General features: G+C 36.0%; 1 protein-coding gene across 2 annotated transcripts in view; it reads left to right on the forward strand.

Moving 5' to 3' along the window:
* MFS16 (major facilitator superfamily transporter 16) overlaps positions 1-13078 on the forward strand; it is a 101042-nt gene that overhangs the window by 65371 nt on the left and 22593 nt on the right. For both annotated transcript variants that reach the window (XM_090410232.1, XM_090410223.1), the window contains exons 4-5: positions 365-494; positions 1591-2025. In XM_090410232.1, coding sequence (XP_090266358.1) covers positions 365-494; positions 1591-2025 — 565 coding nt within the window. The remainder of the gene's footprint in view (positions 1-364; positions 495-1590; positions 2026-13078) is intronic.

Genomic DNA, 13078 nt, shown 5'->3' on the forward strand with positions numbered 1-13078 from the left:
TGGCTGTCAGTTCTGAGTTTCGGAAATCCTATTGGTCCATATGCTTAGATTACTGTTATCGAATTTTTCAGTTATTCATTCATCTGTACATAAACCATTAATTTCAATGAATGGTTTATGTACAGATAACTTAAAGATTATGACCAACCATAACGAAAAAAAAATTCATGTTTCTGTTACCTTATTTAAAATTGTTTTTCTGCGTTTTTGGTATTGGTTAGAACCACTTATTGTGTAATAAACCTTATAACGTAGTTCTATAATCTGAAGAAGCAGAATCAAATGCTTCATTTTCAAGACTGTAACTTGTTTTTTCTTTCAAATAATGATTTTATGAGATCAACAAAGAATTTATTATCTGCAGCTAGAGAAAGGCGACTGGTGTCTATCCGATGAATCGGAAGAATCGGATGAGAGCGAAGCTTTACATGAAGATCCATATTCCAGCCATTCTTCTGTTTCTCAGCACCGAGACAGAAACAGCTCTTCTGTCAGTAAGTAAAATCAATTATTATGTTGTATGGCAGAGATCATGAGCTTAAAAGTAATTGAATTAAACGAAGGCCAATTCACCTTACTGCAGATATTCCCACTATTTTATTATATTTTTTGTTTAATCTCAATGTCCTATATTTCTAGAGCACTCTATTGCAAGAACTATTTGGAAGATGTGTGATGTTCTCATTTGACCAATGGAACAAAATCATAAAACAACGTCATCAGTCTGTAAATACAAAAATACTGCCGCATTCTACTTGCATACCAATAATTCAAATTTCTACCATAGTTGGAAAAAATTATATCCAACACGTTCATATTTTCCTATTCAAATATAACAAGTAAAAGTGGAGAGCTGTGTTCTGGAGCGACGAATCACGCTGCACCGTCTACCGAGGTGATGGATGCGTGTGGGCGTTGCGAATTTCAAGTGAACCTCTCTTTCCAGAGTGCTTAACACCAACTATGAAATCCGGAGGTGGCGGTGTGATGGCATGGTCCTGTTCTTCCTGGTTTGGCATCGGACCTCTCTTAGTGGTGCCACGAACATTGAACTCCGATAGGTATCTGAACATTCTGCATAGTGCAATGCTTCCTTCTCTGTGGCGTTTCTACGGAACTGATCATTGTCTCTTTCAGCAAGACAATGCACCATATCATAAGGCTGCTTATTTAGCTGCGTGGTTTCTGGACATGAACGTCACCACATGCAGCTCGCCTCCACAGAGCCCTATTGAACATCTGTGTCATGAAATGGAGCGTCGGGTGAGGTCAAGGGACGTCCACCCAGAACAATCTAGGACATCATTACATGCCTACAGCCAGAATGGTCGAAAATTCCCATTGATCGTTATCGTACGTACTCTTGTGGAAAGCATTCCCGGTGGGATTGCCGCAATCAATGCATCGAAGGAGGTCCTACATCTTATTAAGATGGGCGCCATGGCTGCTTGTTCCTCATACTATGATGTCCGTTAATTTATTTCTAAGCAATATACTTCTGATTGAATTTTTGCATTATTTAATAACTATTAAAAATAATTACCACATCAATAACATCTTGCCTTAATCACAGAAAATTTCTTTTCCTAGGAAGTTGCTGTTCAACGCGCTCTGCTCCAAGTGCTGACTGTCCTGAAAAATACAACCTTGATAGACCAACTTTACCAAGAAGAAAAACTCCTCCCAGGAAAGCCAAGTCCCTGACCAATCTTGCATCATCATTTCCTACAGTGATAAAGGACAACTGGAAAAAATTGGGAAATAAGAAAAAAATTAAACCTCCTCCCCGTAATCCTGATACTTTTATCAAGAAACCAGACGTTCTTCGCGATGGAATAGATAAAATTGAGTTTGAACCTCACTGTTATTTAGAACTTCTATCTGAGTTGAAAGAATTTCATGCACATCCCAAGGGAAGGAAAGGAGTAAAATCAGTAAAAGACTCAAGAGATGAAAATACAGATTGTTTACATCTAGAAACTCCTGTTTTTAAACCAGATCGTCTTTGTTCGTCCACTGTCAAAGGTGTGCACTATTTATATAATTTATAAATTACACACTTTTATGTAATTATATAAATTTATGTAATTTTAACACTTACGTGATGTTTAAAATTGGTATCAGAATTTTATTTATTTTTTTTCCCTTGAAACAGATATGCTATTTATTTTCATTGACCACACTCATTTTTTTCCGTTTTTCTATTCGTTGTCTTATTCCTCAGTTCCTCATTCATTCTGAATTACATGAAGCAAAAATTGCATGTAATTCATCTTCTCAATACTGTCCATTGATTTATATATTTATTCACTAGCCATGTATATCTTAAGGAGTACGTACAGAAAGTAACAGCAAAACCTGATGTTTCCAGTAGGAATTCGCTCGATGGTTGGGAGGCGTTTTAATGCATCATAAATAGATAAAACGCAATGAAATAAAAAAGATGAAGACAAGATATTAAAACGAAGCAATGAATCGAAAGTAATGGCATTATTAATCAATTAAAATAAATTATAGATAAAAATACATTATATGGCTAAAAATACGTGTTCAAAATATTATTTGAATTGTATGTCTATTACAGCATTTTTAACCCTCGACATTCTTTCATTATTTTCCTCCTTCGTTTGTTTTCCTCTTTCGATAATGCATTAAATTATCAGAGGATCAGAATAAAAGGTAAAACAAGTGAATCAGCTGATATGAATATTCACATCATCATAGAAAGAAAACGATTCCCGCTATCTTAATGGAAATCCTTCCAAGTGTGGTATGGTTTCCCTTTATTAGCATGTGAGGGTCGGCTGCTTCTGTTACCGATTCCCTGTAGAGGAATCGGTGACAGAAGCAGAGCGGAGCGGAGGAATTCATGAATGGAAAAACTTGGATGCGAATCTCATCTAGGACACTGAGGAACAGGTATAAAGTTTATGATGGCGCATTTAGTGGTCCCATATGGACGTGGAAGAGTTTTCTCCTTATGGCATTTGAGATTTTTATCTCGTAAACGCATACTATAACAGGCGTTGTCTTATCAGTGTACTCGAACATGGAGAAAAGTTATGTTAATGTACACTGATAAGACAACGCCTGTTATGGTATGGTTTACGAGATAAAAATCTCAAATGCCATAAGGAGAAAACTCTTCCACGTCCATATGGGACCACTAAATGCGCCATCATCGAAAATTTGTACCTGTTCCTCAGTGTCCTAGATGAGATTCGCATCTAGGACACTGAGTGTACAAGGCTACGCAAAATGAGTGTACAAGGTTACGCGCGCGCGAGAGAGAGAGAGAGAGAGAGAGAGAGAGAGGTGAAGCAATGATAATAGTGGTTTCAGGTGTGACAGCATAGAATTACGTCCATAGCAACTATGAATCCTTGGGCCAGTGTCTTATTGTGTGTGTTCCGAAATTAGTCCGGTTTGCCTGTTTTGCGGAATAGAAAACCCGAATTTCTGAGGTGGGGGTAACCCTCACGATCACAGCGAGACAGAATTGAATGCAAAGATATGAAGCTGATTGCAGCGTGTAAAGTCCACCTCCTTTAAATATTTATGAATCAGTTAATACGAAGAATGCACACGCGGTGTGGCTACTACTTTTGTTACGCTGGGTTGTTCTTGAACTTGGTAAAGTATTTAGTTGGTTGTGTGCTAAAGCTAACCGCGTATCGAGGAGTGTGTGTTAATGCCATAACGTATTTAAGACCGTAGCGTTTTTTCCTCAGTCGAATTCGATATAAAAAAGAGACTTACTAAAAGTGCTTAATTGATTTTGAACTCTCTCTTTATGCAATTCTCATCCATGAAAGGGGATAAGGAGTATTTCCATTTAATTTTACTCATGTTTAAATATCTTTCATTTATTTTTACATAATCCAGGAACTTCTCTCTGGAAGACCGAACTTCTATTTTCACCACTTCTGGCTTCCAATAAATGAAACGGTAGTTTATGGCCTCCCATCAGACGACGAAATTCATTCCCCAACTAAGGACAATCACGGAATCTATGCAGGCTGTAGGATTCGAACCTGCAGCCTTTTGGTTTTAGATCAGGTACGATAGCCCTTCGGCCAATCAGGCCGGAACTTACACACGTGAGGTACAAAAACCTACAGCACATCATTGCCGTGTGTAAAGTAATGGATTTAATTGTAATCTGAATTGAAAAGCCAAAACCTACTTCCTGTTCTTGAACTGACTTCAACGGTGCAAGAACAGGAAGTAGGTTTTGGCTACACTACACTACCTCGAAGGCACCCCAGCTAATAAACGACCACCAGTGTGGATTCTGTCGCTGCCGATGAACAGGAGATCTGCTCACATATATCATCCATCTCTAGACAAATGCCATGGAGAAGTTTGGTGAATCTCAAGTGGTTTGCACTTAATATCGACAAGGTTTTTGACCGGGTCTTGCACAAAGGCTTACTAAGCAAACTTCAAGCATTTGGTCTATCTCAGGACTTCTGCAACTTTCTGTCTGGACGCACACTATGTGTGCTGGTGGATTGTTCCTTATCCTCTCACCATTCAACTAATGCCGGGGATCCACAAGGTTCTGTTCTCCCTCCAACCCTCTTCCTTCTATATATCAATGACCTACTTCAGTTGACTCTCCAGCCCAATGCACACCTTTGCAGATGACAGCACATTGCACTCCTCCCTTTCATTTGATAAACATTACTCTACACAATTCACCTCAACCTACAGAACATCAACCATCACAGCCATCAGTTCTGATCTCCAAGCCATCCTCCAATGGGGCTCAGATAACCTCGCAATTTCAATGCCATTAAAATCCAGTTCTGTCTTATTTCTAATAAAAAAGAACCATTTTCTCTCAGTATTACTTTTTGACAACACCCAAATTTCCAGACAAAATCAGATTTCTCTTCTTGGAATTACCTTGATATCAAGCCTCTCCTGGGATAAACACATCACAACCATTGCATTCTAGCTTCTAAAAAACTAGGATTTCTCTTTCGCTCAAGACGTTACTTCACCTCTGAACAGCTGTTAACCTTATGCAAACCACAAATCTGCCCAGCTATTGAATACTGTTCTCACATTTGAAGTGGGGGCCCCTAAAAGATCTTTCAAAATGCTTGACTCAACACAGAAGAGAGCAATTAGATTGGTTAATGACCCATCTCTTACCAACTCACTTCTGCCACTTTTGCACAGACGTTTGGTTTCTGCAATATGTTTATTCTATAAATATTTCCATGGCAAATGTTCTTCTGAAATACCATCAATAATTCTCCCACACAGTATTAAGCCTTTTTGAACACGTGCAGCTGCCACATCCACAGAACAAATTTCGTTTATTCCTCCTTCATCCCTGCTACTGTCGTACTGTGGAACAGTTTTCTCCACGATGTGTTTCCCAAGGAATACAACATACAGGCTTTTAAATCAAATGTAAACAGTTTTCTCCTTTCCTAACCCACTACCCATATATAGTGCTAATGTACTGTTACAATATCCTGTATTTCTATTACAGATCTCAACTCTCCTTTGTCTTTGTTGTTCCTTACTTAAAACTTCGTGAATGATCGATTGCCTCCATTTATTTATTTCTACTAGATCTTATGTTCCCAAGCGGTATAGTCTAACAAATTAATTTGTTTTACGATTGCGCTAGTTAGACTATGTATTGAGTTCTAGATTATAAGATTTTAAACTAAAGACAAATCAGATATTGTTTGACATTCCTCGCTTACGTTAATGGTTACCTTTCATTGGTCGTGGCATGATTATTGATCACCTAAACTTTATCTTATGCAGGTTCGAAAATTTTGGAATAGTGCAGTGACAGAATCAGTCTAATGTGCTGTTCACAAACCATTTAATTAAATCAAAACGGAAATCTAGACAATCTAATCCTCATTAACATATATACAATTGTATTACAATTCTTCCTAATTCTAACTTTGTTCTGATTGTCTTTCTTTACAGCTAAATCATAATGTATAATATCCAGCCAGTCATATATACACAATCTGACAATAAAGCAAACCTTGAGTAAGCTTAATTCAATATCAATTTACATTATCTTATGGTACCCATAAACAGACACACTTGATGTCTGTTTACTTGATCACTTAAAATTCTCGTTCAGCACTGCCTTTTACATGAATACTTTTTTTTTATACGAAAGTGTTCCCTTTTTTCCTTCTGTGGGCTCGATCTTGATTTCCCATCAAATTTCTTCTTTATCCGGATCGTCGATCATTCTGTGCCCTTTAGGACATGGCAGCAATGTGCAGCTCTTTCCTAGTGACGATATATTACTTCTCATGGCGGCGGACCCAGGTAAGAGAAGGTTCAGAACCATAAAACAAAACCGTTCTCGACGTTTCGCCTTATAAAGGTCCGGACTTCAGTTGTACGCATGCGCGCGTCTCTCGAAACTTTCATTGGTTATATATTCACCTTCGGACATGATGACGTCATACTTCGCACGTCTGTTGAAACTGCCATATATGGATATGGGTTAACAGCGTTACGTAATGATGTCATGCGTCACATTATTATAAAAAGGCTTATGGTTAAGTTATTACAAATACAGTACAAGCTTATTACTTATAAAAATTGACATTTTTCTAAGAAAAACATGTAAAAGCGAACACACGTTACATATCACGAGACATTTTACAGTACCTCTTGTAGGAGCTCAACATATATAAATACACATACACACACACACACATTTATATATATATATATATGAGGTAGGAAATTTTTATTCCCTCACCACACCAATTGTCCGTTCTTTAAGAGAAAAATGTCCGCGCGGTCAGTCTAGTGGTTATGCGCTTCGCAACCATATGCCTGGGGAAGGAATATCCTGGGTTCGATTCCCGTCGCCGACGTGAGGAGCTTAAGGATTTTCCTCAGCCATAGCCAAGTTAGCCGGTCTTGGGCGTGGACAGCAGGGGTTTTCCCCCAGTTTATCTGGGGTTTTTTATTCCCCAAGTAGGCAAACCGGCCACGTGAACACACGGATCTACAGCCATAAATACTTAACCCCGCATGGGGGGGGCTCAACTCGCTCCAATAGGGACGCGGGAGAAAAGAGAGGAAACTCCATATGAATAAAAAAAAAAGAGGAAAATTGCTGAGATTTCCCTTATCAGCTTCTATGATAGCACTACTGAAGTGTTTAAAGTTGAGGGATATTCGTTGGAAGTTAATCATTTAACTCCACAGAGTAGCAAAATGAATTTAAAAGTATTTCTTCCTTTGGTTAGTGAATACTCGGTGTTGCATCCTTTCATCCACCTGTTTCTTTGTATCCTTATAAATATGACAAAATTGACAAATTCACTTTATTTTAAGGTGATTTACGCGCGTTCTCCTTGTTCCTTTCAATTGATCCCATTCAAGAAGAATGACGTTCTTCGCTCGGATTTCAACACGATCAAATTTCATGCGATGGGTGGGTGGGTGGGTGGGGGTGGGGGCTCAGAGCAGGATACTACTGTAGAGTTGTAACAACTTATTTAAATGTCATTTACCGCATAAATATAGATCGCGTTTTTTTTTATTTCTCAGTCCAGTTATTCTATCTGCTATGTTGTTTAAAAAGAATTATTTCGTATTTGTCATATACATACATATTAAGCGTAAACTATTAGATGGATTTGCAACTTGATTATTTAATTTCATACAATTTCAACCATCAAAGTCTGAACAAAATAAATAAATAGTAAACTAAAATAAAAATAATAAATAAAATTAGTTCAATAGTAAATAGATACAGTAGACGCTGCTTATTGTGATCACTTTGGGACAGTCGCTTTTTGATAACAATAACCGGCTGATAACATTAAGCAAAGGATATTAAAAATTGCATCATTTATTTCAATTTATTGTTATAAACATTATTTGATTTAATTTATTGTTATAAACATTATTTGATTTAATTTATTGTTATAAACAACTTTTTAATAAGAAACAACATAAAATTTATTTTAAAAACTTATCTAGTGTTGTCTGTTGTGTCTTTGAATATAGTAGTTCGTGAATAAATTGCTCATACTCATAATGCCTTTTGATGTTTGTCGCTATATGTTGCACACAGCGACGAAGTATTGGTAGAGCGTCTTGCACTGGAAGCAGCTTGACATATATCCAACACTCTCATTGTACCCAACACTTCTTCTTTTGACACACCGTCCGGAGTTTTATCAAAAATTTCATTTGTGTGATATTCAAATTCTTCGGAAGGGTTTCAGAGTTTGTCTTAAAAAAATCCATCTTTTTGGATGCAGTTTTCAATAGTCTGTTTTGAAAAGACTATTGAAATTTTTTGCTTCCATGACATTGCTACCAATTACAATGCATCAAGAAGGGAAGTCTTTTTTGCAATTGCACTTCATTCAGATTGGTCTTTTATATAATCAAGTTCAGCTATAATTCTCGCACGCGATAACAAGCTTTAAAAGTTCGCATTATTGCTTGTCACATGGTTGAATTAACGATGTAGTGTTCGAAAGCAAGAAAATTACTTTGATATTCTTTAACAATAAATTGTTTGTGTGTGCGGTGCAGCTGTCTACTAACAAGACAATTTTTTGCTTTAATTTAAGATCCCTCTTAACCAATCAATTGTTGAAAATGTCATTAGTCATCCAAGCATTTGCACTAGAACAATAGTCAACAGGTAAACGTTTGACACCATTAAAATGCCGAGGATTTTTACTTTTTCCAATCACTAGGAGCTCTCGTTTCTCACCTTTCATATTTACAGAATAAAGAACTGTCTCGCTCTTTTGAAGATTTAAATTCTTTAGTACTTTCATTTTTAAACAAATAAGTATGCTCAGGCATTGCACAAAAATAGAGTCCTGTTTCGTCTGCATTGTAAACATCCTCGGGAGAATATTCAGCAGTAATTTTTGGCCACTCGGTCTTAATCCACGCATCAGCTGATAAAAAATCAAGACTTTTTTCTTCACCATGAATACGCTTGTACACAATATTCTCGCTTTTTCCACCTGTCAAACCATCCATCAGTTGCGGAGAAATTTTCTTTGCCCATTGTTTTTTCAAGTGCTGCTTTTTCATGCATCAAAGGCCCATTAATTGAGGCATTCTTTTCACGAACAAAAATTTTAAACTAAATAAGAAACTAAATTTTTAATGCTGATTCAACTTGAGTAACCTTACCAGATCGGGCTCTCTTCCGATCCATGTTGTCATTAGTAAGAGCTGAAGTTTCAATGTTTGATTTATTTTTTTTTTAATATTTTACACAAGAGTGGTTGTGAAAATTTTAAATGTACAGCTGCACTATGCTAACTCATTTTGGGCAACTTATCATAGCACTCGGAAATTCTTTGCTTTTCTTGAAAAGATGAATCTTTGCGTTTCTTACTTGCTTCTGCGATAATGCTAAGGACTGTTTTACAGAGCACGTAAAGCCAAATTCACTCACTGAAAGAGAGCACGAAAATAAACTCAAAAAATCACAATTAGACTGTATTTATATCCCCCCCAAGCATTTGCCTGGAAGATTTAAGATTTACAGAAGAATAAGATTAAAGGAAGATTAACAAAAAAGTCAGATTTACAAATTTTCTCCTGATTAAACCTTATTTCTTAGATTTCTGAGACGCAAAAGACTAAATATTGGAAGATTATGACAAGAATAACCGGAACTTTGATTATAATAGATGGATTATTTTTAATTAATTTTAAATTGTGTATTTTGGGGCCGAGTGATTTTGATAACAATAGCCGACTGATAATATTATCCGCAATCACAATAAGCGGATTCTACTGTTTATTAAAGTAAGACAGAAAATCTCTTGGATTCTGTGATGAGTGCAGTTAAAAAAAATTGTTGTTTCTAAATCATTATGATACTATTAGATGTATGCACGGTAAACACACAATGTTACAAAAACTACCTCCTCCCTCCCCCAACTCCATATTCTTGTTGTTTTGTTTTACCTAAATATTTGTCACTACGAGTAATTGTGATAAACCATATGGCAGAGACAGACATAACGTAAAAAGTATGTTAAATTACCGTATTTGTATTTGTATAAAACAATATATATACACACACATATATACACACACACACACACAATTGATAAAAATAGAAAAAAAAAACCCTCAGGCCACTCGTGGTACAAATGCACTAATAACTAATAAGGTTTACTAATATCCTTTCGTGTGTGAGAACACATAAAAAAATAATAACAATAATGTTATTGTTATTATGGGCACTGATAGAAAGTGTTGGCTATTAAGCCGAAGACCGAAGAATTCTTGCTTCCCATACCTCATGAGTTTCACTACCATATTTATTGAGATGCGGTTGGATTTTTAGATGTGTTGCCGACTGCGAAAAGAAGACTTAACATAAATGCGACGATGGATGTATTTCTGATGTTCTTCAGGGCGGATATTGGCAGATGTAGATTGTACTGTATGTACACAATACCAGAAGTTGCAATAAAAAGGAAACTTATACACCGAACTGAAAGGGGGATCACTTTCTTTAGGATAGGTAGCTTATTCATGTGGCGTTTGAAAGCTATGCAGAATATTATTTCATTAAGGTTCTATTTTTTTTTCATCTGAGATATCCCAGATATATAGAATAGCAATTACATTACTGTCATGTGTATATTGAAAGGACTATGAGAGGGAGGAACAAGTAATTTGCAAATTACTTGGATTGTAGCCAGTAGATAAGTAAATACTCGTAATACAAACAACTTTATGCTCGGCTGTGAGGGAAGATTGGTCCGAAAAGAGATTGATGGCTTCTTTAATAATAATTTTTATAATACCATACTTTTGATATAAGAGCTGGTTTAAAAGTTTGTTAATGTATCTACCCGTTTGGGGAAGTTTTCTGTAAACTGAAAAGAAACTATACAGAAAGCAAGAAAACTTTGGATGGTTTGATTAAGATGTCAAAAAAGACCAATTGTTGTTATTTTCTTTAGTGAACTGGCTTCTACGGTGTTGACTATTGAGATGCAGTGAAAAAAATCTAGATATCTTGCAATCTTATACCTTCTATGTATATATATATATATATATATATATATATATATATATATATATTCATTTTTCTAAATTAACTGACTTAAAACCCGAGAATTATAACAAAATGACATTTATTTGAAAAAAACGCAACATGTTTCGTCAAGAATGACTTCATCAGGCGATAAGAACATAGAAAGATATTAAAAGACACGAATTTAACATTGACACACTCTAAAGCTATACAATTATAAAGCCATAATATTCGACTGTAAATTACAGTTATTATGAACTTGAACTACAGTCCGAGTTAAAGTTCTATTGTTGTACACCTGTGCGTGTGTGGGATCACGCGATCTCCAGTATCTAATAGTAGAGTTGAAAGAGTCAGGCAAATTATAGCTAAGATTGTAATTCATGTGAAAAGGGTCCAAGGTGATTTCTTTTGACTTGACAATGTGGTGCTCTACTTCATCATGGCAGATGTGTAGGTTTGAAGTTGATGTCCAGTTTATTTCATGTTGGTGGTTTTCGTTGTTCGTGTTTATTGAAAACAGGACATGGCTTGACAGAGCAGTTGCTCTGGTTCTTTTATAACCACTGTCGCGCTGGTGCTCTTCTAGATATAGTAAGATAGATTTCTCTGTCTGCCCATAGTAAGGCTTTCTGCATTCACAAGTGACCTTGTATACACCTGGGAATTGTAGAAGGTTGTGAGGTTGTTTATAGTTGTTGAAGCGTGATCTTATTTTTGGCATAGTCGAGAAGCACGTTTTTATGTTAACCTTCTTTAGAATTCTACTCAGCTTTTTGGATAGTGTGTCAATACCTAAAATTTTCCTTAATGCCTCGTGTGCCATATTGAGTCCAAAGCTTTTTGAAGGTCTAAAAATTTGTGACAGATTATTTTATTATGTTCTATGTATTTTTCGCCTAGTATGTGTTGTTGTTCATCTGATAGTCTGCTTTCAATTTTCTTTTCGATTCTTAACAATAATATTTTTAACAGGATTTTGCTTGGATGACTAATAAGGCTTATTGTTCTATAGTTGCTACATTGATTGCTGTTTCCCTTTTTAGAAATAGGTACAAGGACAGACGTCTGCCAATCAGAAGGTCGTGAGGCTACTGAAAGCTTATATGACCGTTTAAAGTCATTGAAATCAAAATCCAAACCGAAGTCAGTACCTAAAATAAGAAACATCACATTATACTTACAATCTCATTTTAATACTGCGCACAGCAAGACTCAGATAGGAAACTTCTGGTCCGAGATTACATGTCATAGCTCTGGTTACAACTTCCGGCCACTATTAACAAACAAACAAACACACAAACAAACAAAAACATGGGGGAATATTTCAGTTTATTTTATTTTATTTTTGCTTTTATTTCTGTTTCTACTATTTATTTTTCTTTCTTACTTAAAGAAAAGCAATATGAAAATCCAGACTTATTTCACCATTATGGTAGCTGATGTTAATTATTAACCACTAAATTAAAATAAATTTAAATGTAGCTAAATGAAATTTATTAAATAAATACGTTTTTATGTCAGGAAATTGGCATTAAATGGTAATAATTACTTTAATCACAAGCATTCTAATTACACGACTTCTTTAGGTGAAACGAAAACCAGTAACTAAAGAAACGATAAATTATTGATAAGGTGACCAACCTCGTATAGTTATACAAGAATCTGATGATTTTTAAATATATTTCCAAGTATGAGTTGTATTGTAGAGCACGTCGGGCATGCTTAAGAGTTCACGTACACGTGTTTGGCTAGCTATAGTTTAGAGGTATTTCGACAACTTGGGTTTATATTTAGGTGTTTGGGATCCAATGACATTTCTAAGGATTCCCAAATTCTTCTCTTGGTTATGTCACAGCAGCGGGGTAACAGTTCCATCTCATCCCATATGATGTCTCACTGCTAAGAGGTCTTGTGGGTCAGCTGAAGAGAGTACATGTGATGACAGAGATGAGGCCTCACTTCTTTGGTATTCGATACCTCAGATACTGCTCAACCAACAGACTATTTGAAGTACTACGTATGACA

This window comes from Typopeltis vanoorti, chromosome 2 (genome assembly GCF_054136105.1).
Source record: "Typopeltis vanoorti isolate ZY-2024b chromosome 2, IOZ_Tvanoo_1.0, whole genome shotgun sequence".
NCBI classification, from domain to species: domain Eukaryota; kingdom Metazoa; phylum Arthropoda; class Arachnida; order Uropygi; family Thelyphonidae; genus Typopeltis; species Typopeltis vanoorti.